Source organism: Podarcis bocagei (genome assembly GCF_964188305.1).
Source record: "Podarcis bocagei genome assembly, chromosome: 8".
In the NCBI taxonomy this organism is placed as follows: Eukaryota; Metazoa; Chordata; class Lepidosauria; order Squamata; family Lacertidae; genus Podarcis; species Podarcis bocagei.
Window position 1 is genome coordinate 85,482,214 of NC_138133.1, and position 22,688 is coordinate 85,504,901.

The following is a 22,688-nucleotide window of genomic DNA, read 5'->3' on the forward strand; positions in this document are numbered from 1 at the left end:
CTTCCTTGTTCTTTCTGGCTGGAGCATCCTTCCTTTTGCATGTGATAGAAGGTGGGTGTGACCTAACTTGTCCAGGTAACAAAAGGATGAGTCACGCAGCACACCTATCTCTTTTTCACTTTCTTCTACATTTGATCAGCTTCTAGGTAGGACTGCTCTGCTAGCTAGCAGAAGCTGGGATCATTCCTCCATATGGGGTAGATCCACATGTACATATTTGTAACTAAGTCTGCCTTCAGGGATCACACTGTGTTCTGCCTGATGTAAGTAAACTTATTTTATTGACTTTGAATAAGATTGTGGTGTCTTTATTCTTTTAAGAGGGATCCAAGGGAACTTACCATGAATGTACAATGAAGTCTGAAACAAACTGAATTGTGTAATAGTGAGAGGCTTACACAAGCCTGCAACCAGCTATCTGTTATGCATGTAAAAAGGGGAATGTAAACTCTGCTAAGTAAAGGAACTTGCTAGTGCAAGTTAGGAAGGACATTAATAAATAATATATCCTCTCCTGCCACCCTTAACATTCCCACATGCCTCAGTCCACCTCATAGACAAAATGGCCTTTTCTGAGGTCCTTCTCCTTAGGCTCTCATGGAGGGAGGTGCAGAGGGTAGCATCACAAGAAGAGGCCTTTTTAGAGTTGCCTCTCAGATGCCTGAGTATACCCAAAGTGATACCCAATCTAGTCTAGTGGTCAGAACAGCCTTAACCACCCTGGTGGTTTGCAGAGGTTTTGAACTATAAATCTCATTATGGTGGGCTAGCATCTGGTGGGCAATGCGGGAAGAGATGGTTTGGTAAGATTATCCCCCTGAAACGGAGATTATGATTCAGAAACCTGAGTCTGACTAGCCACAATGATCACCGAGTTACCCTAGACTCCTGTCAGCCTACTCCACAGGGCTGTTGTCAATAAAAAAGTGGAATAGTCCCTGTGCATATTGCCCTCAGGTTTTTTTTTTGGAAGGAAAGGTAGGATACAATCTTAATAGACAGACAAAAGGCAACGGTTGGCTGTAAAGTCAGAGTCAGGATCGAAGGCAAATACCTAATTTGGCTGATATGTTGAGCAGAATCTTTTGACAGACCCTTCTGGGCACTGTGTTTGGAGGCTTAAAAAGAGTGATAGAGGACATATTGCAGATAACAAGAGTGGCAGGAAATTACAACGTTGATTTACCTTGTCAGCTCTGAGATGGAAGAAGGGGTTTTCCCATCCTGAAAAAAAGGTACTTTCAGGCATGTTTTCCTTAGCAGGGAAGCATGTGAGGGAAGATCTGAGAGTGATTTAAAATGTGATTAAAACATATGCCTCAAGGCAAAATATGACTATGAGACTTTAAAAAAAACAAGTTCCAGGGGAACTTGCCTACAAAACATTCCACAATAAATAGCTATGGAGGAGTTCCCAGCATAAAGCCACAAGTTATCTTCAAAATATCTACATCTTTCACACATCAAATGTTGCTCTGACATGCAGCACAGAAATGCTTGCCCTGAAACTATCAGTACTAGCAACAGGAGTCACAAAGGAATTTGCTTATAAAGTATTATTAACCCACACTACACAAAAATACACATACATAGTTAAAAAATTACCAGTTTCAGAACATACAGAGATGCTCTGTGGGATAAGGCTAAAGACCCATGTTCTCTATTCTTGCAGAGGCCAACCAGAATCCTGCAATCAGAAACCGAGTGCAACACAGTGCTCTTTCCTCTTGCAATTCCCATCAACTAGTATACAAAGGCATACCACCTCTGACAATGGACAATCATCACGCAGAACAGAAACCTTTTCTCATGCCCACTGCCATTGTTGACATAACCCAATAGGTTCTGTACTTATGCAGGAAGAACCAGATGCACAAAAGAGGATGGGGGACGCCTGGCTTACTAGCAGTATATGTGAAAAGGATCTAGGGGTCTTGGTGGACCACAAGCTTGACATGAGTCAACAGTGTGATGTGCCAGCAAAAAAGAAGAAGAAGAAAGGCTAACACTATCCTAGGCTGCATCAACAGAAGTATAGTGTCCAGATCAAGGGAAGTCATAGTCCCACTCTAGTCTGCCTTGGTCAGACCCCAACTGGGTACCGTGTCTTGTTCTGGACATGAAAGGTTAAGAAGGATTTGATTTGATGGCCTCAAGCTGTTTTGCAACTCTAAAGGTAAAGATAAAGGGCCCCTGACAGTTAAGTCCAGTTGCGAACGACTCTGGGGTTGCGGCGCTCATCTCACTTTACTGGCTGAGGGAGCCAACATTTGTCCACAGACAGTCTTTCCAGATCATGTGGTAAGCATGACTAAGCCGCTTCTGGCGAAAACAGAGCAGCGCACGGAAACATCGTTTACCTTCCCGTGGAGCGGTACCTATTTATCTACTTGCACTTTGATGTGCTTTCAAACTGCTAGGTTGGCAGGAGCTGCGACTGAGCAACGGGAACTCACCCCGTCGCGGGGATTCGAACCAACTCTATACTGCAAGATATCCCTAGAACAATGTGACCCTTGCCAGATATTGCCAGACTACAATTCCTATCAGCCTCAATCAGCAAGACCAATGGTCAGGGATGATGGGGGTTATAGTCCACAATATCTAGAGGGCACAATGTTGGCTACCCTTGCCCCAATGACAGTGGGAACAGCACCCACATTTGCTGTCTCTAAAAGAGAGCTGAGTTTTTCCTATTTGGCAGACTGTTCTTACATTCACGTTGAAACCAAAGAAGGCTTCATATACAGTGGTACCTCAGGTTAAGAACTTAATTCATTTTGGAGGTCCGTCCTTAACCTGAAACTGTTCTTAACCTGAGGTACCACTTTAGCTAATAGGGCCTCCCGCTGCCACCACACGATTTCTGTTCTCATCCTGAAGCAAAGTTCTTAGCCAGAGGTACTATTTCTGGGTTAGTGGAGTCTGTAACCTGAAGCGTCTGTAACCTGAAGCATCTGTAACCCGAGGTACCACTGTAATTAGTTATAAGTGCAAGTGAAAACCACTTTTGATCCTTTAATAATCTATATTTTGCCTACTTTGCTGTGGAACTTTGCTGAAGTGGTGGCATTACCTAAGGCGAAGATTGCAACCCATTTATAGCTTAATGTAGCAGTATGTATTTATTCTATTGGTTATAAGGGTCACATATCAGTTAGTGACTTAGCAGCAGTTGTTTGGATGGGAGGGAAATCTGTATTATGCAAAAAGCATCCACTGAAAAACACTATCCTTAGACATCTCCTGTGTTTTCTTATACCAGAAACAATTTTGTTGGAGGAAAAATTAAACTAGGATGTTTCTCCTCATTGGTTCAATAGAAGTCACTAGACTTTTCCAGATTAACATTAGCTTGGCTACCTTCTGTTTCCACTCCTAGGCTGCTACCCTTACCACATCTACTTAGAAGTTAGTCCTATTGAATTCAATGGTGCTTACTCCTGAGTAAGCAGGGCTAGACATAGACTAGCAGGTCTACACCCACATCTACTCTGAAGTTAGTGCTATTTAATTCAATGGAACTTACTCCCGAGTAAGTGGGATTAGGGTTCCACTCCCGAGTAAGTGGGATTAGGGTTCTACTCAGAATTCATGGGATATTGATTTCAACGGGGCACACTCCTGTGTAAATTGGGTTTGGATTACATCCTTAGACATTTTTTAAAAACCCCTTCCTTCTAGTATCTAAAAAATTGTGGTTCCTATTTTTATCATCAAGACACACATTCACATCCACGAAGTACCACCTTGTCCCAAGACAAAAGATAGCACCAGCTAACAGTTGTCTTCTGGTTGTTCCAGAGGGTTTCACTTCTGTAATTACAATCGTTCCTCTTACCTGCAGGAGAAAAGGCAGCGGAGATCCTCCAGCCAACGTTGAACTGAGTTACTTCCAGCACCGAGAGATGATGCACTTGCAGCCTGGTCAGAAACTTGCTCTCCTAAAGGAGGATTGGGGAATAAACTCAAGGCAAGCCAAACCCAGCAGGGTGTTGTGGGGAAACTTTAACATGAAAAGGGAGGAGGGGGGAAATCTCTCTCCATCCTACTTTCCAGAGACTTGAGGACTCTCTCTTGAAAAACGGGTACTGAGTTAAGAGAGAGGGAGAGGGAGAGAAATGAAAGACGGGAACAAATGAAGTTGTTAAAACTCCAGAATTTCTACAGTAGCAGCAGCAGCAGCACCCGGGACGGAGCGCTGAGCCCTTGTTGCTCAGAGTGAGGCTAAGTTTGGAAGGATGGGAAGGCGAAGGGGCCAGGGAAGTGAGGAGGTGGTGTTTTTGGGAGGGGTCTGTAGTGGGAATGAAGGGTGTGTGCGAACCGATGCAGAGGGGAAGCAGGAAGGGACCTTGCGGGTGAGGAAGGAAACCTTAAGAGAAGAAAGAGCCTGAAGGGACATCGGGGATTGTCTCAAATCCTAGGCAACCCTAAACGCCCTTTTCTGGGGAGTGAGCCTAATGAATGCAGACTTCACTTGCATTTTGCAAGTCCTAGGTTTGCCCTGAGAGAGATCGCAGGACAGGTAGAATGCGGAACAGAAAGGGAAGCGGTGAGGATTTGTCTCTGGGAATGGAGCGGGAAGGGAACTAGTAGCTGAGGAAGAAAGATAAAAGGAGAGAGTTTGGATTGGGGTGGGTGGGAATCATTAACTTCTATGCAGGGTCCCAAGTCAAGCAGTTCTGGGACAAGACCCTGGACAGTAACATTTCAGCTGCCAAGAGTCCAAGAGGTAGAGGATTTAGTTTTCTTTCATTTTGCACTGGGTGCCTTCTTAGTTAGAGGAAGCAAAGCAGGAGCCAGATCTCGGTTTGCATGGAGAAGGTCCCAGGTGTCATTCTTGGTATCTGCCAGTACGGCTAGGAAAGTCCCTGCCTGAAACAGTGGACAGGTGCTGCCAGCCAGTGCCAACCAGCATCTCCCACCTGGCATTCTCAAGATGATTTGGACTACAATTCTCATCACCCCTGACCATTAGTCATGCTGGCTTTGGATAGTGGGAGTTGGAGTTTGCAGGGTTTCGGGTAGGGAAAAGGTGTGCTAGGAATGGGGAGCCTCCAGCCAGCTGGCCAAATGAGATCTACCGGTAATTCTGATGGGATACCTGTTTCTCCCAAACCTCATCCACCTGTCACACACATGATATCATATCAACTGTGGGGCATGTAAAGAATACATGACTAGAAAGGAACTATCAGGAACAAGGTTTGGCATGTGGAGCTCACTTACAGACAGCAAGCCCCTTTAAAGTTGTAAGAACACTCCCAAATTAGTCATAAGTATTATTTTAAAGTTTGATCTGAGTACCACATTAAATAAAAGAGAAACAGCAGAATAAAAGCAAATGTCCCAAAATAAAAGATGTCCCATGTATAGGGAAGTTTTTAATGACTGATGTTTTAATGTATTTTTAGTCTCTGTAGGAATCCACCCTGAGTGGCTAGGGAAACCAGCCAGATGGGCGGGGTACAAGGTTGTTGTTGTTGTTGTTGTTGTTGTTGTTGTTGTTATGTTGCTTCCATTGTTACAACAATAAAAGCAACCAGATTGCAAAACTTAAATACAATGAGCACAGAGGGGTAAAATAATCACATCTACAATTTTTCAGGGTGAAAAAAATTAAAATTGTCTTTGCGCGGTTCTGAGATGAGCGGTTCTGAACGTCTCTGGGGAGCACTTTCAATACATTGGGTGCCACCACAAAGAAGATCCTTCCTTTGCCCAGGTATCACCATTAATGGTAGGACACCCAGGTCTCTGGTGTAGACCTGAGTACACAGGTGGATGACATGGAAGTATTTGTGCTCATTCAGTCACCAAGACTATATCCGGCTTCAGAAGGTAAGCACCAAGACTTTGGATTGTGCTAAGAAATGGCTCAAGGATCAGTTAATCAGTTTATACCATGGTGAGATAGGTTCACAACGACTGGTCCCACAAACACTGGCAGAGGAACGGGAGTGCGGAGGGAGCAGGCCACCCCTGGCACCACTATTCTGGTAGGGTGCCATCACAGCGTCCACCGACATGCACTACACCCCCCCATGCGACAGGTGCCACACCCCCACAGGAGGGGCACCACGCCCCAAGAATGCGTGCCACACCCTTGCGGGATCCATGCCACGCCCCCGGGGGTGCCAGCTACCCCCCTGCCTGCCCTCCGCCCCCAGTAGTGGATCATGCAGCTTCGCTACTGCCCACAAAGCAGTGGCTAGTAGCTGTATTTTAAGCTGGCCAGTCTTCTATATTAAATGCATAACACAGGCATCCCCAACCTCGGCCCTCCAGATCTTTTGGGACTACAACTCCCATCATCCCTAGCTAACAGGACCAGTGGACAGGGATGATGGGAACTGTAGTCCCAAAACAGCTGGAGGGCCAAGTTTGGCCATGCCTGGCATAACAGTTGTCTATCTACAGAATAATCATAATGGCTAGGCTACTTGTGCCCAAGAGCGGTCCATACCTGGAATCCCAACTGAACTGGTGGAAGACCCACCAAGCCACTGATATCACCTAATCCTCCATCAACTATCTAGGAGGACCCCAAGAGTCCATCAACAACCCTGAGTCCAACCTTGATCTTAAAGAGGAGCATAACTCAATCCAGAGTGGATCACCACCTTTGATCAGACCTTTCCCAGCAGATGTCTCACCTATCAACCAGGTGAGAAAGAACTGAGAGAGATAGAATTCATTGGTGTTGGTTTGAATCAAAAGAAATTAGAAAGAGGAGGAGGAAGAAACCAGCAAGCGGATGAAAAGAGAAGGGAAAATGAAGGAATAAAAGGCACAATTTTCTCTATTAGAGGAGGTGAAGGAGAAAAACCGAGACTGAGAGCTCCCAAGCCAATTTTAGCCCCACTTGGCTAAGTATTTTGGTCTTTTTATAGCTGCTTCTGAAATAACTTACTGTGCAGGGGAGAAGGAGGGGTGTTGGATGGATAGAAATATGACTCTAGGTCTGTAAAAAAAACCCTCCTCCCCCTTTGAAAATACGGATTCAGGTATTTTGAGCTGAGGTTTAAGCTGAAGAGAGGAAAAACAATGGGGAGGCAGGCTATGCATCTTATCAGATTTGGAGAGGGGTGTGTGTGTTATTTTGAGATGAGAAGATTCTTACCAAATTGCTTTCTAGCTTGTGGTCTAAATTAAAAGGCCCATGGCAGGAATATTTTGGGAGGTAGCTCAGCTGTGGCTTGATGGCTGGAGCCGCCACTCCACCCTTGTAGAAAATTCCCAGGTTCTTATTTTTGGGGCAGCTTTGATCAGAGGCATCTGTTGTGAGGTGCAGAGAGATATCAGCTGGTGCCCCCTAGTTTTGTCTCGTATGTTTCTGCAAGCAGAAAGCAAGGATTAACGATACTTTATGGCCCTATATAATATCCTTTGCCTTCCAGAAGGATGATTCTGAATAGTTTTTTTTCCCCCTGATGCAAGTTTGGCTTACCTGTTTATAGCACACACAAAAATTCATTTTTTAATTGATACAAAATCATTCACGCTCATTCTCAACATGCTTCTATCAATCAAGATTCTGCTATCCAGATTGGTGTGTGTGGTTACTTGGAGCTGTAGTCAATTAACCTTTACCTAGAGCAGACCTATTGAAATTAATGGTCACAACTGACTTGGGTCTATTAATTTCGGTAGATCTACTCTGATTGAAATTTAGTTGAATACACTCCTGCATACATGAGTGAGGAACCTTTGACCCTCCATAGAATCATAGACCAATAACACACACACCCCGAGTCATCTAAGGGACATGGGTGGTGCTGTGGTCTAAATCACTGAGCCTAGGGCTTGCCGATCGGAAGGTCTGCAGTTTGAACCCCTGAGACGGGGTGAGCTCCCGTTGTTCGGTCCCTGCTCCTGCCAACCTAGCAGTTTGAAAGCATGTCAAAGTGCAAGTAGATAAATAGGTACCACTCTGGTGGGAAGGTAAACGGCGTTTCCGTGCACTGCTCTGGTTCGCCAGAAGCGGCTTAGTCATGCTGGCCACATAACCCGGAAAAACTGTCTGTGGACAAACGTCAGCTCCCTTGGCCAGTAAAGCGAGATGAACGCAGCAACCCCAGAGTCGTTCGCGACTGGACTTAACGATTAGGGGTCCTTTACCTTTACATTTTTAAAGTCATCTAGTCTAAGGTTACCAGATGTCCCCGTTTCCCTGGGACAGTCCCCGGATTTACAAATCAGCCCCCTGACAAAATCCATCTATTTAATAGGAAGTGAATCCCTGGATTCACTGAAAAAAATCTGGTAACCTTAATCTTGTCCAACCCCCTGCAATGAAGGCATCTCAGCTTAAAGCATCCATGAGAGATACCACCCCCTCCACACAACTCTCCTTTAAAACTCCTAGTGATGGAGAATCCAGAACTTCCCAAGGGAGTCCGTCCCTCTGTCAAACAGTTCTTAATGTCAGAAAATTATTCCTGATGCTTAGTTGGAATTTTCTTTCTTGTAACTTAAAGCCATTGGTTTGAGTCCTATGGTCTGTAGCAGGGGCAAGCAAGCTTGCTCTTCTTCCATGTGACAGTCCTTAAGATATGGTACAATTCCCATCATCCCTGGCCATTGGCCATGCACTCTCTCTCTCTCTCTCTCTCTCTCTCTCTCTCTCTCTCTCTCTCTCCACACTGTACATATGTGATATTTATGAATTATGTGCATCTGTGCAAAAGGCTTTTAAGTCCAAAGGGCTCACCACTAGGGATGCCTACCCACCATACATTTAATGCACAATTCAAGCCATGCCTTCTCCCAAACAATTCAGGAAACTGTAAGTTATCCCTCCCAGAGCCACAGTTCCCAGCACCCTCCAACGACTACAGTTGGGAGGATTCTTTGAGAGAAATAATGTGCTTTGAATGTGTGGTGTGCATGCAGCCTATGATCAGTGTTAAATGATACAGAGAGAAGAAAAGGTGGTAGGTTCAAGATCTGAAGGGAACATAATCTCCTTAAATATATAGATTTAATAAAGCATGGGGTGGAGAACTCAGAAATCAGAGGAAGCTTCAATCAGGAAAATCCCCATGGTGTGAATGCTCTCAAATAACACTGGGGAACAAAAAAAAAAAAAATTGTTGCATTGACACCTGCAGTTGTTCTAACCTAATTTTGATGTGCTGATTTCATATCTGAAGTTGATTTTGTTCTGTAAGCTCTAGGTTTTTTTGTAGTTCATGTGTTTCACTTTTCACCATAATCTTTGTTTTTCACAATGCAAGAATCCAATATTTTATTAAACACATAGCCAAGGTAGTATAATATGAGTATAAATGTAAGTGACTTATATAGCATTGCACATGACATGTATAGCATTGAAAATGATGTGCATATCTATGTACAGTTGGAGGTATGCAAAAAAAATGTGTTCCCTTGGAATACATAGTATACACATTACACTTTTTTGTCTACTTGAAGAAGCCATGGTCCGATCTAAAAAATACAAATATTTAGGTTACAAAACTATAAAAATAAAGAAAAATTAAGTTTGCAAAACAATAATTACCATGTGGTTAGGGTAGATCAATGTGTCTTTGTCCACTTATCCCCAGTGTAAATATGACATATCGGCAAAAGTCAGAAATTGAAAGATAACTATAGCATGTACATGGAAATCTATTTCAGATCTGAATTCAGCATTCAAAGAACATATAAGAACAGTTGAAAAATCTCATGCAACAGAAAATGAAAAAAAAAAACTGTTTCCCAGTGATAACTCCAGTTTATAATTATCTGAGAATTAATCAACAAGTAAGAAACATAATCAGAGAAGACACTGATGCATAAAAATGATCACCTGGATCATCCAGCCAAGGCTGGATGAGGTACTGATCAAATATAATGCTGACCAATTGACATATACATGATTAAATAGTGACAAGCTTTATGCAACCCCTTACCCTGGATGTGGATCTGGCCCTCTGTCGGGTGTGGTGTGGAGACTGGGCACCCCCAACCCTAACAAGGGAGGAGGCAGCTCCATGCTGCTGGTAAACCCACCACCCGATGCCCCTCAACAAGAGGCCAGAGATGGCCACCATATGGGGTACCATGTATTCAGCACCAAGGCCACAACCTGTGGCCTAAGAAGAACCCTAGATGTAAGATTTGATGGGATACAGAGGGAGGATGGCAGACCTACTGGTGATTCCCAATGTCTAAAGGTTAAAAAAAAAATAGGTAAAGGATCCCTGGATGGTTAAGTCCAGTCAAAGGCAACTATGGGGTTGTAGTGCTCATCTCTCTTTCAGGCCAAGGAAGCCGGCGTTTGTCCACAGGTCATGTAGTTGGCATGACCAAACTGCTTCTGGCACAACAAAACACTGTGACAGAAGCCAGAGTGCATGGAAATGCTGTTTACCTTCCTGCTGCAGCGCTACCTATTTATCTACTTGCACTGGTGTGCTTTCGAGCTGCTAGGTTGGCAGGAGCTGGGACAGAGCAATGGGAGCTCACCCTGTCACCTTCCATTGTTTCCTGGGACAGATGGGTGGTAGCAGCAAGACTACAGCAACATGATGCTTGTCTTAGTCCTTTGATTATCCCTTTTCTCCCCAATTTAAAGAGTACTCTTTCTGAAATATGTTATAGCAGCTTGGAAGCAAAGAATGGGGTTGGTGGAATGATGAGGAGCTCCAAAGTTCTTGCAACAGGTGTGTTAGTTCAAAGTAAACATATGTGTGGGAGAGAGGAGGAGATATTAATTTCCAAGATATAGCCTTCTGCAGAATCATGCATTCAGGACACCCATTAACTTTCCAAGTATAAACCATCCCTTGGAAAACTATTTGGAAATAAATTTCCTTAAAACTTAATGATGTTGCTGAAGCAGCCAGGAAAAATAGCAGAGTCTGGCAGAGTAGGGCAAAGACATGTTGCTGCCAGAGGCGAAGGACAAGATGACATCCACTTTTCATTCCATGTGTTAGAAATTTGGTGGTGGGATGATGTCTCCCACTGCAGTTGATCTCAGAAGGGGCACAGACAACTTTGTCTTCAAACATCCTACCCCGCTCCCCAGCACCCACCACCTGCAGCTGTCACCTCACCCTGTGGTAGGGCTGGCCTTGCAATCTGTCAATGGCTAATGGAGGCAGAGGCCAAGGATTGAACCTGGAGCCTTCTGCATGCAAGGCAGTTGTTCTACCACTGAGCTATGGTGCTTTCTCCTAATCCCTTTCCTGGTTTTTAATTTTATATGGCTGATTTCAAGCAACTGCCTATGGTTTGGTCTTCAACATACTAAGGCGTGTAAGCATCCTTGAACCTAAACTGCTGGTTTAAAATCTTTTGATGTATTTTAACTATTGTTTTTAACTTGTTCATTTTTACTGCTTTTATTTTATAATGTGTTTCTACATGTTGCAAGCTGTCTTGAATCCCAACTTGGGAGAAAGGTGGGAAAGCAACAACAACAACAACAACAACTCAAAACTAGCCGGCAATAACATTATTAGGAAAACCTTGTAGCCGTACCAGAAGATGGCTTGTATTGGAATTGGTTAGTGTCTAAGAGAAGGAAGTTGCCCACAGCTATAGAAACAGTTGCTAGGAATGTCTTTGAGGATAAATTTTATTAAAAGTAAATTGCTTTGGCAAGACAGGATTATATTCTGCCAACAATGTACTTAACTGTTATGATGAACACTGACACTGATTTGCTGATGCATTTATTATCTACTTTTTTGTATTATGCCTTCAGGCTTGCAATAAACCTGATTGATTGATCTAGCAAAATGTCAGCAGATGAACTGCAGAGCTGATTGACACAATCAGGTTTCCTAACAGAATGGGCATTGCAGTGCAGCCTTGCAAACGTCTGCTCAGTCTCACTAAGTTCAATGCGGTTTAAAAGTTAAAGGGACCCCTGACCATTAGGTCCAGTCGTGGCCGACTCTGGGGTTGCGGTGCTCATCTCGCTTTATTGGCCGAGGGAGCTGGCGTACAGCTTCTGGGTCATGTGGCCAGCATGACTAAGCCGCTTCTGGTGAACTAGAGCAGCGCATGGAAACGCTGTTTACCTTCCCGCTGGAGCGGTACCTATTTATCTACTTGCACATCAACGTGCTTTCAAACTGCTAGGTTGGCAGGAGCAGGGACCGAGCAACGGGAGCTCACCTCGTTGTGGGGATTTGAACTGCTGACCTACTGATCAGCAAGTCCTAGGCTCTGTGGTTGAACTGACAGCGCCACCCGCATCCCATTCAATGTGGCTTACTCCACCCTAAATGGGTAGTGGATTGCAGCTTACAATTAAGTGAAAAAAGTATGTCATAGGAAAATGCAACACAATTACAAAGGATGGGTAGAGAACCAATAGTCCTGTGAGAAAGGCATGGTCTCAAAGTTCAAAAATCATGTTCTGTATAAACTTAAATCTTGGGAAGTTCAGTGACCTGCATCTGCTTAGGAGCTGGCCAAAATGCGGGGGGGGGGGGGGGAGAGTGGGTGACAAGGGCCATTTCAACAGGCAAATGCTGCCATCTACTGGACCCTCCATAATATAACTTTCCATTCCACTTGGACCTAGTGGGCAGCACACACGATCTAGGGTCTTCTTTCTCTCCATCCAACACCCCTCCCTCTCCTCTGCACAGTATGTTATTTCAGAAGCAGCTATAAAAAGACCAATGTACTTGGCCAAGTGGGGCTAAAATTGACCTGGGAGCTCTCAGTCTTGTGCTTCCCCCCCTTCACCTCCTCTATTAGTAAAACTTGTGCCTTTTATTCCTTAATCTTCCCTTCTCTTTTCATCCCCCTGCTGGTCTCTTCCTCCCCCATTTTCTAATTTCTTTCAAATAATACTTAGGAATAAATGGGAAATGTTTTTGCAGCTAGTTTCAATCCATTGAACACTTACTATACAAGGTTATCAACACCCCCCCCCAAAAAAAAAAATATTACACACACTTGGTGAAAAAATGGAACTTACTTAAAAGTGATCCCTTGTCACTTTATTTGTATTTATGTTTTCTATATCTGAATTTACAGTGTTTACACTTGGTTTTTGCTAGGGACTGTAGTTGGGTTTTTTGGATGTTTGTGTGTGTGTGTTTAATAATAACAACAACAACAACAACAACAACAACAACAACAACAACAACAACAACAACAATAATAATAATAATAATTTATTTATACCCCACCCACTCTGGCTGGGCTTCCCCAGCCACTCTGGGTGGCTTCCAACAAAATATTAAAATACAGCAATGCATCAAACATTAAAAGCTTCCCTAAACAGGGCTGCCTTCAGATGTATCCTGAAAGTCTGGTAGTTGTTGTTCCCTTTGACATCTGGTGAGAGGGCGTTCCACAGGGCAGGCGCCACTACTGAGATGACCCTCTGCCTGGTTCCCTGGAATAATTTTTACATTGAGAGAGTGGTATAAAAAGAAAGAACAAAAGGATGGGATATAAATACACCCAGCCTACCAATATTCAGATAGGGCAAGAAAATTCACAAGATCATCTCTGTTACTCGGTGGGTATCCATTCAGTGAGAAGAGGACACCTCTGGGCAAGGGTGGCTGATACCCATTAAAACCATTGAGGTGGATGCATTGAGCCCAATAATTGGTGGAGCCAGAACCAGTGACAGGCTGAGTCAACAAATTTTGGTTTTCTGTTCCATCCTCCTCCGTGCTGAGTTCTACAAGGGTCAACTAAGGAGAAAGAAGTTGAAAGGCAGACAGAAATAGGTTGGTGGGGTATTGACTCATTTGCCCTAACTGAACAGCCTCCACTTTCTCTGGTGCAGCCACTTGCAGCTTCTGAAGCAGTAATTTTGTTTCCTGCAAGTAGCTAATAAATTAGGATAGAGGAATCTCCTTTATATCGTATACAATTATAGTGATTTGGATCCAAACTGCGCTGCAAACAGGCTTTCTTTCCCCTTTTAGACCGAGCAGAGCACGGAACTCGATCTCGTGGGTTTGAGCCCCATGCTAGACAAAAGATTGTTGCAGTGCAGAGGGTTGGACTAGATGGAGCATTCCAGCTCTACAATTCTATGATTCTATGAGAGCCAGTGTGGTGTAGTGGTTAAGAGCAGTAGACTCGTAATCTGGTGAACTGGGTTTGCGTCTCTGCTCCTCCACATGCAGCTGCTGGGTGACCTTGGGCTAGTCACAGTTCTCTGAAGTCTCTCAGCCCCACTCACCTCACAGAGTGTTTGTTGTGGGGGAGAAAAGGAAAGGAGAATGTTAGCCACTTTGAGACTCCTTCGGGCAGTAATAAAGTGGGATATCAAATCCAAACTCTTCTTCTTCTTTGCAGACAGGTTGGCAAGTGTGCAAAAGGGGGGGGGGCATCCATTTGAAGGCAGAGTTTGCAGCCAAATCCTTCCAGCAAAGAGACAACTTTAAAGGGGCTTGCTGTCTGTACCAAACAGCTGACCGTGAGCTCCACATGCCAAACCTACCTCCTGATAGTTCCTTTCTAGTCATGTATTCATTACATGCCCCACAGCTGATATCACATATGATATCATGTGTGTGACAGGCAGATGAGGTTTGGGAGAAACAGCCTTACCAGCAAAATTAGGTCTCGTTGTTTGGCCTGCTGGCTGGAGGCTCCCCATGCCTAGCACACCTTTTCCCTACCTGAAACCCTGCAAACTCCAACTCCCACTATCCACAGCCAGCATGACTAATGGTCAGGGATGATGAGAATTGTAGTCCAAATCATCTGGAGAATGCCAGGTGGGAGATACTGGTTGGCACTGGCTGGCAGCACCTGTCCACTGTTTCAGGCAGGGATTTTCCCAGCCCTACCTACAGATGCCAATAATGACACCTGGTACCTTCTCCATGCAAACCGAGATCTGGTTCCTCCTTTGCTTCCTCCAACCAAGAAGCTGCTCAGAGCAAAGGTAACAAAGCTAAATCCTTCACGTTTAGAAGCTAGTCTCTTCGCAGTCAAAATGTTACAGACAATGTCCCTGAACTGCTTTGCTGCGGACTGCATAGAAGTTGACTATTCCTACAATAAATTAGATTTTTTTTATAAAAAAAAAACCTCCCTCCTTTTCTCTTTCTTCCTCACCTGCTAGTTCCTTCCCTGTTCCATTTCCAGTGACAAATCCTCACCACTCTCCTTTCTGATATTCTACCTGTCCTGGGATCTCTCTCTGTGCAACCCTATGACTTGTTCACTGCAAAGGAAGTCTGCGCTCAATAGACTCACTTCTTAGAAAGGGCGTTTAGGGTTGTCCAAAATTTGCGACAATCCCCGAGGCCCCTCCAAGCGCCCCTTCAGGCTTTCTTCCTTACCCACAAGGTCCCTTCCAGCTTCCACGGTAGATCCTTTCACGCACACCCTTCATTCACGCTGCAGACCCTTCCCAGAGGCACCGCCTCCTCACTTCCCTTCCCATTTGCCTGCCAAACTTAGTATCTTCCTTCCAAAATTAGCCTCACTCTGAGAGCAATGGGGTCACATCGCTCTGTCCCAGTTGCTGCTGTTACTACCGTGAAATTTCCTGAGTTTGAACTATTTCATTTGTCCCCGTCATTCATTTCCTAACTCGGTCAGTATCAGTTTTTCAAGAGAGCGTCTTCATAACTCTGGAAAGTAGGGTGGAGGAAGGTTTTTCCCGCCGTCCTCAAATACCCTGCTGGGTTTGGCTTTCCTTTCGCTTGCTCCCCAAGGCTCCTTTTGGATAACAAGTTACTGATCTGGCTGCAAGTGTATCTCTCAGTGCTGGAAGTAACGCAGTTTAACTGGTGCTGGAGGATCTTTGCTGCTTTTTCTCCTACAGGTAAGACAAATGATTGTCGTTACGGAAGTGAAACTTTCTGGAACCACCAGAAGATAACTGATAGGTGCTTGATGGAGTTTCCTTCTATCTTTTGATTCCTCAGGGGGGAGAAATAAGACAAAATCACTATCCTTCGTGGATGTGAAGGAAGTACCCAACATGGGACTTGATGGTACAGTACTTTGAAAAATAAAAAATAGGAACCACAAATTTTGAGATGCTAGAAGGAAGTTTTTATTCATGTCTAAGCATGGGTGTAGCCAGGGGGGTGTAGGGAGCAGCTGCCCCCCCCCAAGCAAGTAATTTTTTTTATTAAAAAAAACCCTAAATGACTAATTGCATTGCAGATAACTTTGTTCTGGCACCTCCAAACATAAAGCCTTGTCTAAGGATGTAATCCTAACACAATTTACTCTGGAATGAGCCCCATTGTAGTACAGATGGCTCCCCATTTACACGGGGGGCACCATTACAAGCCCCAGGCTGCACGCATACGGAAAATCATGTATAATGGGGAGCACCCTGAAGTGACCCACCCCAGAGCCCAAAGAGCCCCCCCCCGAAGCCTCCCTGACGGCATATGACAGCTGTGTCAGTCCACTGAGCTGCCCTGTCTCTCCAGCTGATGGGTGCAAACAGGAGTGACAGGGCGGCTTCCAGGTGGCAGAGGGACTCAGGAGCAGCAGCAGTTTCACCTGTGATACACCTCCAAGTTAAACCACCACCTGGGAGCAACATGGGAGGAGGAGGAGGAAGCGGCAGCATCAAATGGCCCTGCTCCGCTTGGCGCTGCGGTGCAAGCCCCCAGACTTTGCAGAGGAGCCCTGAGCTTCCGTGATGATGGCGCACATGGCGAAAAGGAGGAGTACTAGATTCTGGTGGGTGCTAGATCCTGATGGATCCCCTTGCCCACGCGTGTTTGGCCAAGCGGAAAACCAATAAGAATAATAATTGGAGAAAAGTCCGGGCCAAAGAAAGCTCTGCTCTGGCACAGTATAGGGCCATTGTTTTGTTCAGAGGGACAAACGGAGGGAGAGAACATTAGATCCAGAATCATTGAGTCCTTTGAGTGTTAGCAGATGTTGCAGAATAAACTGGGTCAGGTCAAGGGTTGTAACATTGGGTGAGAACCGAAAGAGGACAAAGAAGAGATACAATGTTTTATCTCACTGTATGATCTCTCTCGCTCATGTGGCACTCAGACAGCTGAGCTGAGGCTGCTTGGACTGAATCCTACTTAAGTCCTAGAAAAGGCATGTTCTGGGCTTGTTCTGAGGATGGGGCCAGAGAGTGGGGATTTAGGCTGGGTCCCAAGCCCATTCAGCTCAGTCATGTAACTGGGTAACTCAGCATAGAATGTGTTCTTAAAGGCTTGTTTTCCTTCTGACAGGCTTAGAAAGTGCAGAAGCAGCACAGCTGATGGGCAGGGTTTGAATCTGACATAACTTTATACCAGCTGAATTTGAATCTGCTTGATTTACGACCGCTTCTAGTCCAAAGAGTTGCTCCCTAAGAAAGTAACGTCACTGAAGCGAGATCTCAGTGCTCCACAGTGATCTCTCCTGTTTCAATTGACAATGAGAACAAAAGTGAAAAATTTATAACCAACTGCAGGAAGCAGTGAAATATTTTTCAGCTTAATAATAATAATAATAATAATAATAATATATTATTTATACCCCACCCATCTGTCTGGGCTTCCCCAGCCACTCTGGGTGGCTTAAAAAAAAATAAAAAAATACCATAATGCATCAAACATTAAAAGCTTCGCTAAACAGGGCTGCCTTCAGATGTCTTCTAAAAGTCTGGTAGTTGTTGTTCTCTTTGACATCTGGTGGGAGGACATTTCACAGGGAGGGTGCCACTACCAAGAAGGCCACTGCCTGGCTCCCTGTAACTTGCCTTCTCACAGTGAGAGAGCTGCCAGAAGGCCCTCGGCGCTGGACCTCAGTGTCCGGGCAGAACAATGGGGGTGGAGAGGCTCCTTCAAATATACTGGACCGTGGCCATTTAGGGCTTTAAAGGTCAACACCAACACTTTGAATTGTGCTCGGAAACGTACTGGGAGCCAATGTAGGTCTTTCAAGACTGGTGTTATGTCGTCTCGGTGGCCGCTCCCAGTCACCAGTCTAGCTGCCGCGTTCTGGATTAGTTGTAGTTTCCAGGTCACCTTCAAAGCCTCACGTAGAGTGCATTGCAGTAGTCCAAGTAGGAGATAACCACATGGCGTGCATGCACCACTTTGGCGAGGCAGTCCATAAACAAACTTCACTTTTTTCTCTTTTATTCCCAGTAGGTGACTCTGCAAGAAGTAGCTGAAAGAGAAGAGATTGAACATCATGGCCAATAATGGCCTGCACTCTCCAATCCCTTTGGGTGCTGAAGAGGAATATAATAGAGTACACAATTCAACCGAGCTCCCAGACTATACTGATTATTTTGACGAAATACCATCATATGATGTAACGATTATTATTATCCTTGTCTGCATTTTCCTCATTAGTGTCCTTGGACTTTTAGGGAATGGAACTGTCATCTGGATTCTCGGATTTTGCACAAAAAGGGCTGCTTTCGCAACCTATATCCTGAATTTGGCTGTTGCTGACCTTGGGGTCCTCCTAAGCTCAGTTCCTTGGAGGATAATTGTCTTCCTCGATAATTCTCATTCGCATCTTGCCAATTTCGATGTTTACTATTTAGTGATCATAAGTGCCTATTGCTTTTTCTCCACAAACCTCATCGGTCAATTTCTGCTGACAGCCATCAGCATCGACAGCTGTGTTTCTGTCGTCTCCCCCATTTGGCATCGATGTCGCCGGCCACCCAACCTGTCCATCATTGTGTGCGCCATCATATGGAGCCTTGCTTTCCTGCTCACTCTCGTGAACATCCTTAATGTCATTGTAGACTTTGGAGTAGCTTTTGGTTGGTACCAGTTGCTGCTGAGTGCTGTGTTTTGCCTCCCGCTCATGACTGTCTCCACTCTGATCCTCTTCATCAAACTTTGCTTGAGATCACAGCAGAGGCAGCAAGGAAATCTTTTAATAGCCATCCTGATGGTGCTCCTTTTTTCCCTCTTGTTTGCTTTCCCATTTACTTTCCTTTATTTAATATTTTCTTTTCCCCATCTTACATTTCGTAATGCCCTACACGTTGGGGCCTTATGCTGCTGCCTAAACAGCAGCATTAAGCCACTTATTTATTTCCTGGTTGGGAGGAGAAAGAGCAGTCAATCTAGGGAGGGCATGAAAGTCATACTCCAGAGGCTTTTCAAGGAGGAGGAAGGCTGCAGAGAGGAGGCCAATAATGTCCCAATCCAGACCCAGGTGTGATACATTCAAAATAATCAGAGAGTTCCACAAGTACACCTCTTGCTATGACAATCTGTGTTCCCTTTAGCCCTCTTTTATTTTGGTAAACCTGCTGCTTTTCACTGTTGTTTCTATATGCCTGGGGAGGAACAGAGATGAACCCTCATCTCATTTCTTCAACTGCTGATATGTGATGCTTTTAGTACTTGGTGTTTGCTTCACTTTCTGATTGCTCTTTGCTTAATTTAAAGTGATTTCCTGTGGCTATTTTTTGTCAAGGTTTTGGGAAGGTCAACAAGGATCTCAAGCCGAATGCCTGGAGTGAGGCCAGTTACCTCTGACTGCGGCTGAGAATCTTGACAAAAGTCTCCTGGACTGAAGGACATTAAAAAAATAAATAAACTTGAAATATTTCCTTAAGAGATGTAATGGGAGGGGGGGGAATCATGCCACTTCAATCGTCTGTAAGGAGATTCTAAATTATGTAGAAAATAGGTTCTTTGCGTAGTGGATGAATACACACACACACACACACACAATACACACACACACACACAATGTGTGTGTGTGTGTGTGTGTGTGTGTGTGTGTAATATATACACACACACATATAGCTCCCAAACCTTTGAAAATAATCAGATAACTGCTTTGAAAATACTCCAACTAATAAGAAAAATAATAAAAATAAAACTACTAAAAATAAAATACAGTGGTACCTCGGGTTACAGACGCTTCAGGTTACAGACTCATCTAACCCAGAAATAGTACCTCAGGTTAAGAAGTTTACTTCAGGATGAGAACAGAAATCGTGTTGTGGTGGTGCGGCGGTGGCGGCAGCATGAAGCCTCATTAAGTAAAGTGGTACCTCAAGTTAAGAACAGTTTCAGGTTAAGAACGGACCTCCAGAATGAATTAAGTTCTTAACCTGAGGTACCACTGTAACAATATTAAAAATAATAATAAAGAGATAATAGTACATGCCAATAGCAGTATGTGTTAGGATTCACTCCCTGTGTTGAAGTCATGGGGTTGTTTTTATCACATGGCGGTGTATATTTTCATTCCACATTGTGGGAAGTGACTGAGACAGGATGTTTTTATTACTGTGTTTCCGTGATGTAGGATTTTTGTCCCTTGTTCTCTCTCTTTGCAGTCTGATTCTGAGGAGGAAGGAGCTGAGTTACGATGCTCCGAGTGTATATATGTAATTAAAGGTAACTTGGCCAAATTGCTGCGCTACTGAGTCTGAACACTGATGGCCTTTATGCTACTGATCCTGAAGTGTGCTGCCGCATCTTGGTATCAGTCGCTGTGATGTTCAGACTGGAGAAAGCTTTTGAATCTCCCGAACAAATGACCAGGAGGGAGAGAACATGCCAGTCGGGCATGTGTCTCTGCCAGATTCCTACTCATGTGTAGGACCTCCTGACAGTATGGATATTAAAAGATAATTTTTAACAACAACAACAAATATCAATAGACCATTGTGAAGGAAGTACTTTAATTGCTCGTATAGGCCTGGTGGAACAGAAAAGTTTTCAGTAGAACCTTAAAAGTTGACAGAGAAAGTGGCTACCAAATCTCTATCAGCAGGGTCTTCCACAGGACTAGGCTTAATTTCTATTTCTTGTCAAATGAACCTCAACAATAGAGAGAATGACCAAAGATGCTCATGCAAAAGGTCTGATTCCTCAAGCTGGAATATGAGGGTTCAGGTGATCCCTGAGGTATCCTAGAGCCAAGTTGTTCAGGGCTGTGTAAATCAATACAAGAATCCTGAACCCGGCTCAGGAGCAGCCAGAACAGCTGTTTTAATAATGGCATCACGTGTTCTCAACGAGAAGCTCCCATCAGCAATCTGGCAGCAGCATACTGCATCTGCTGGAACTTCCATACCAGACCCAAGAGCAGCCCCACATCAAGCACATCACAGTAATCTAGCCACGAGGTTACAATACATGCTCTTGCAGTGGTCAGGCTATCCCTGTCCAGGAATTGCCATAGCTGGAAAAGGCACTCCTAGTCACAAAGGACACCTGAGCATCTAGTGACAAAGATGTATCCAGAAGTACCACCAAACTTCACACTTGCTCCTTCAAAGAGAGTGCAACCCCACTCAGAAAAGGGAACTTGCCAATTTCCAAAACACGGGAACCACCAACCTAAAGAGCCCCCAGCTTCATAGAATTCAGCCCTCATCCAGACCACTACTGTATCCAGACACCGGTTCAAAGCTTTCACAGCCTCTCCCAATTCCTATGTTATGGAAAGGGAAAGCTGCATGTCAGCATCATTACACTGCTGATACCTTGCTGATACCTTGCTCCAAAACTCCTAATGGCATCCAATGGCTTCATATAGATATTAAATAGATATTAATGTTAATTGGAGTTCAAATGATAATACCGTAAGGGGCTTCCGGAGGCGGCGCGAAACAAGCAATGGCGGTCCTCTTCAGTCTCTGAAGAGGGGCTCCGCAGGAAAGGATCGTTCGCTACGGCACAGCGATGATCCATTAAGAAAAACCACGAGCACGGCGGGCACCTGGAGCGACCCCCAAAACGAAGAAGGGACCCCGTAAGGGGCTCCGGAAGCGCGGAGGGGAAGCGGTGCTGAGAGTACATCACTCTTTCTGCGGGAGCGAAGCCGCGTGGCTGCTGCTGATGAGCGCCGACCTTTCTTCCTTAAATCCTGGACTCTAAACTACTTACTCGTGAGTAAGAAACATCTCATATTGGAATTACAAATTTTAAATTTGGCTGAAAGCGGGGGACGAGAAAAAGGAAGTCCGTCTCCCGGCAGTGCTTAGAGATCAAAGACAAAGGAACTGACAGGCTGGAAGCAACAGAAAGGGACTTTAAATTGGGAAGCATGCATTTGGTGGAACTAGCAATTGAAAGGAAAGGCAAGTTTTCTCTATCTTTTTTATGCTAATGTGCTAATATAATTTGGAAACCTTCTCCTTTGGTGGACTTCAAAATTTTTAAAACCCAGCCCCGGGCTGGCAGGGGAAAAGGGTTGCTTTTGCGGATACAAATTATAAAGTGAAACAGATACTTAGAGGCTATATTGGATGATACAATTAAGCAACTGTATCTTGCACCTTCAGATGAGACTTTTGTGGCAGCTTTGAAAGGGCTCTGCAAGTGGAAAAGTTTTAAGGACTATGGTTAATTTATTGGTCTGCTGGAACTTTAATGGCGACTAAAACTTTCTTCTTTTCTTTCTGAACTGTAACAACACTCCACCTAGTGGAGCTTTGGATTTACAAACTCCTGGGAATTAACTTTGTTTTGACTCTCTACTGGTTTGTTATCTACTTTGGAGACTGTCTTTCCCATGGAATATTTGACAGCTTGACCTTGATTCATAGACAGCTGTGGTATGAGTGGCTATCCAAAAACAAGAGCTGCGTCGAAAGCAAGGAAAGGCCAACTTGTACAAACAACTTTGACTTCCCAGTCTCGCAGATCTTCAGTCCCTGCTGTTCTACAGGGAGCTGTACCCTCAACAACAGCTCCATCCAAGGAAGCTGAACAGCCAACAACTGAGGATATGGCAGCAGGGGGATCTGGCACCCTTCTAGATGAAATGCTACAGCA

At 44.5% G+C, this 22,688-nt stretch overlaps 2 protein-coding genes across 5 annotated transcripts in view; one reads left to right on the forward strand and one right to left on the reverse strand.

Annotated features, from left to right (window-relative positions):
* COL22A1 (collagen type XXII alpha 1 chain) overlaps nucleotides 1–3,947 on the reverse strand; it is a 194,095-nt gene extending 190,148 nt beyond the window's left edge. Inside the window, exon 1 of the mRNA XM_081204329.1 lies at nucleotides 3,842–3,947. The gene's annotated coding sequence lies outside the window, so the exon portion shown is untranslated. The remainder of the gene's footprint in view (nucleotides 1–3,841) is intronic.
* Nucleotides 3,948–15,423: 11,476 nt separating this feature from the next.
* The window catches only part of LOC308592942 (proto-oncogene Mas-like), a 106,149-nt gene continuing 98,884 nt past the window's right edge, over nucleotides 15,424–22,688 (forward strand). The window contains exons 1-4 of one of the 4 annotated variants that reach the window (XM_081205027.1): nucleotides 15,424–15,775; nucleotides 15,879–15,947; nucleotides 18,069–19,645; nucleotides 19,726–19,779. In XM_081205027.1, the coding sequence (XP_081061153.1) occupies nucleotides 18,115–19,107 (993 nt within the window). In that variant the 5' untranslated portion in view covers nucleotides 15,424–15,775; nucleotides 15,879–15,947; nucleotides 18,069–18,114 and the 3' untranslated portion in view covers nucleotides 19,108–19,645; nucleotides 19,726–19,779. Of the gene's footprint in view, nucleotides 15,776–15,878; nucleotides 15,948–18,068; nucleotides 19,646–19,725; nucleotides 19,906–22,688 lie in introns of those variants that run through there. The other 3 variants (XM_081205028.1, XM_081205029.1, XM_081205026.1) reach the window with 3 other exon arrangements.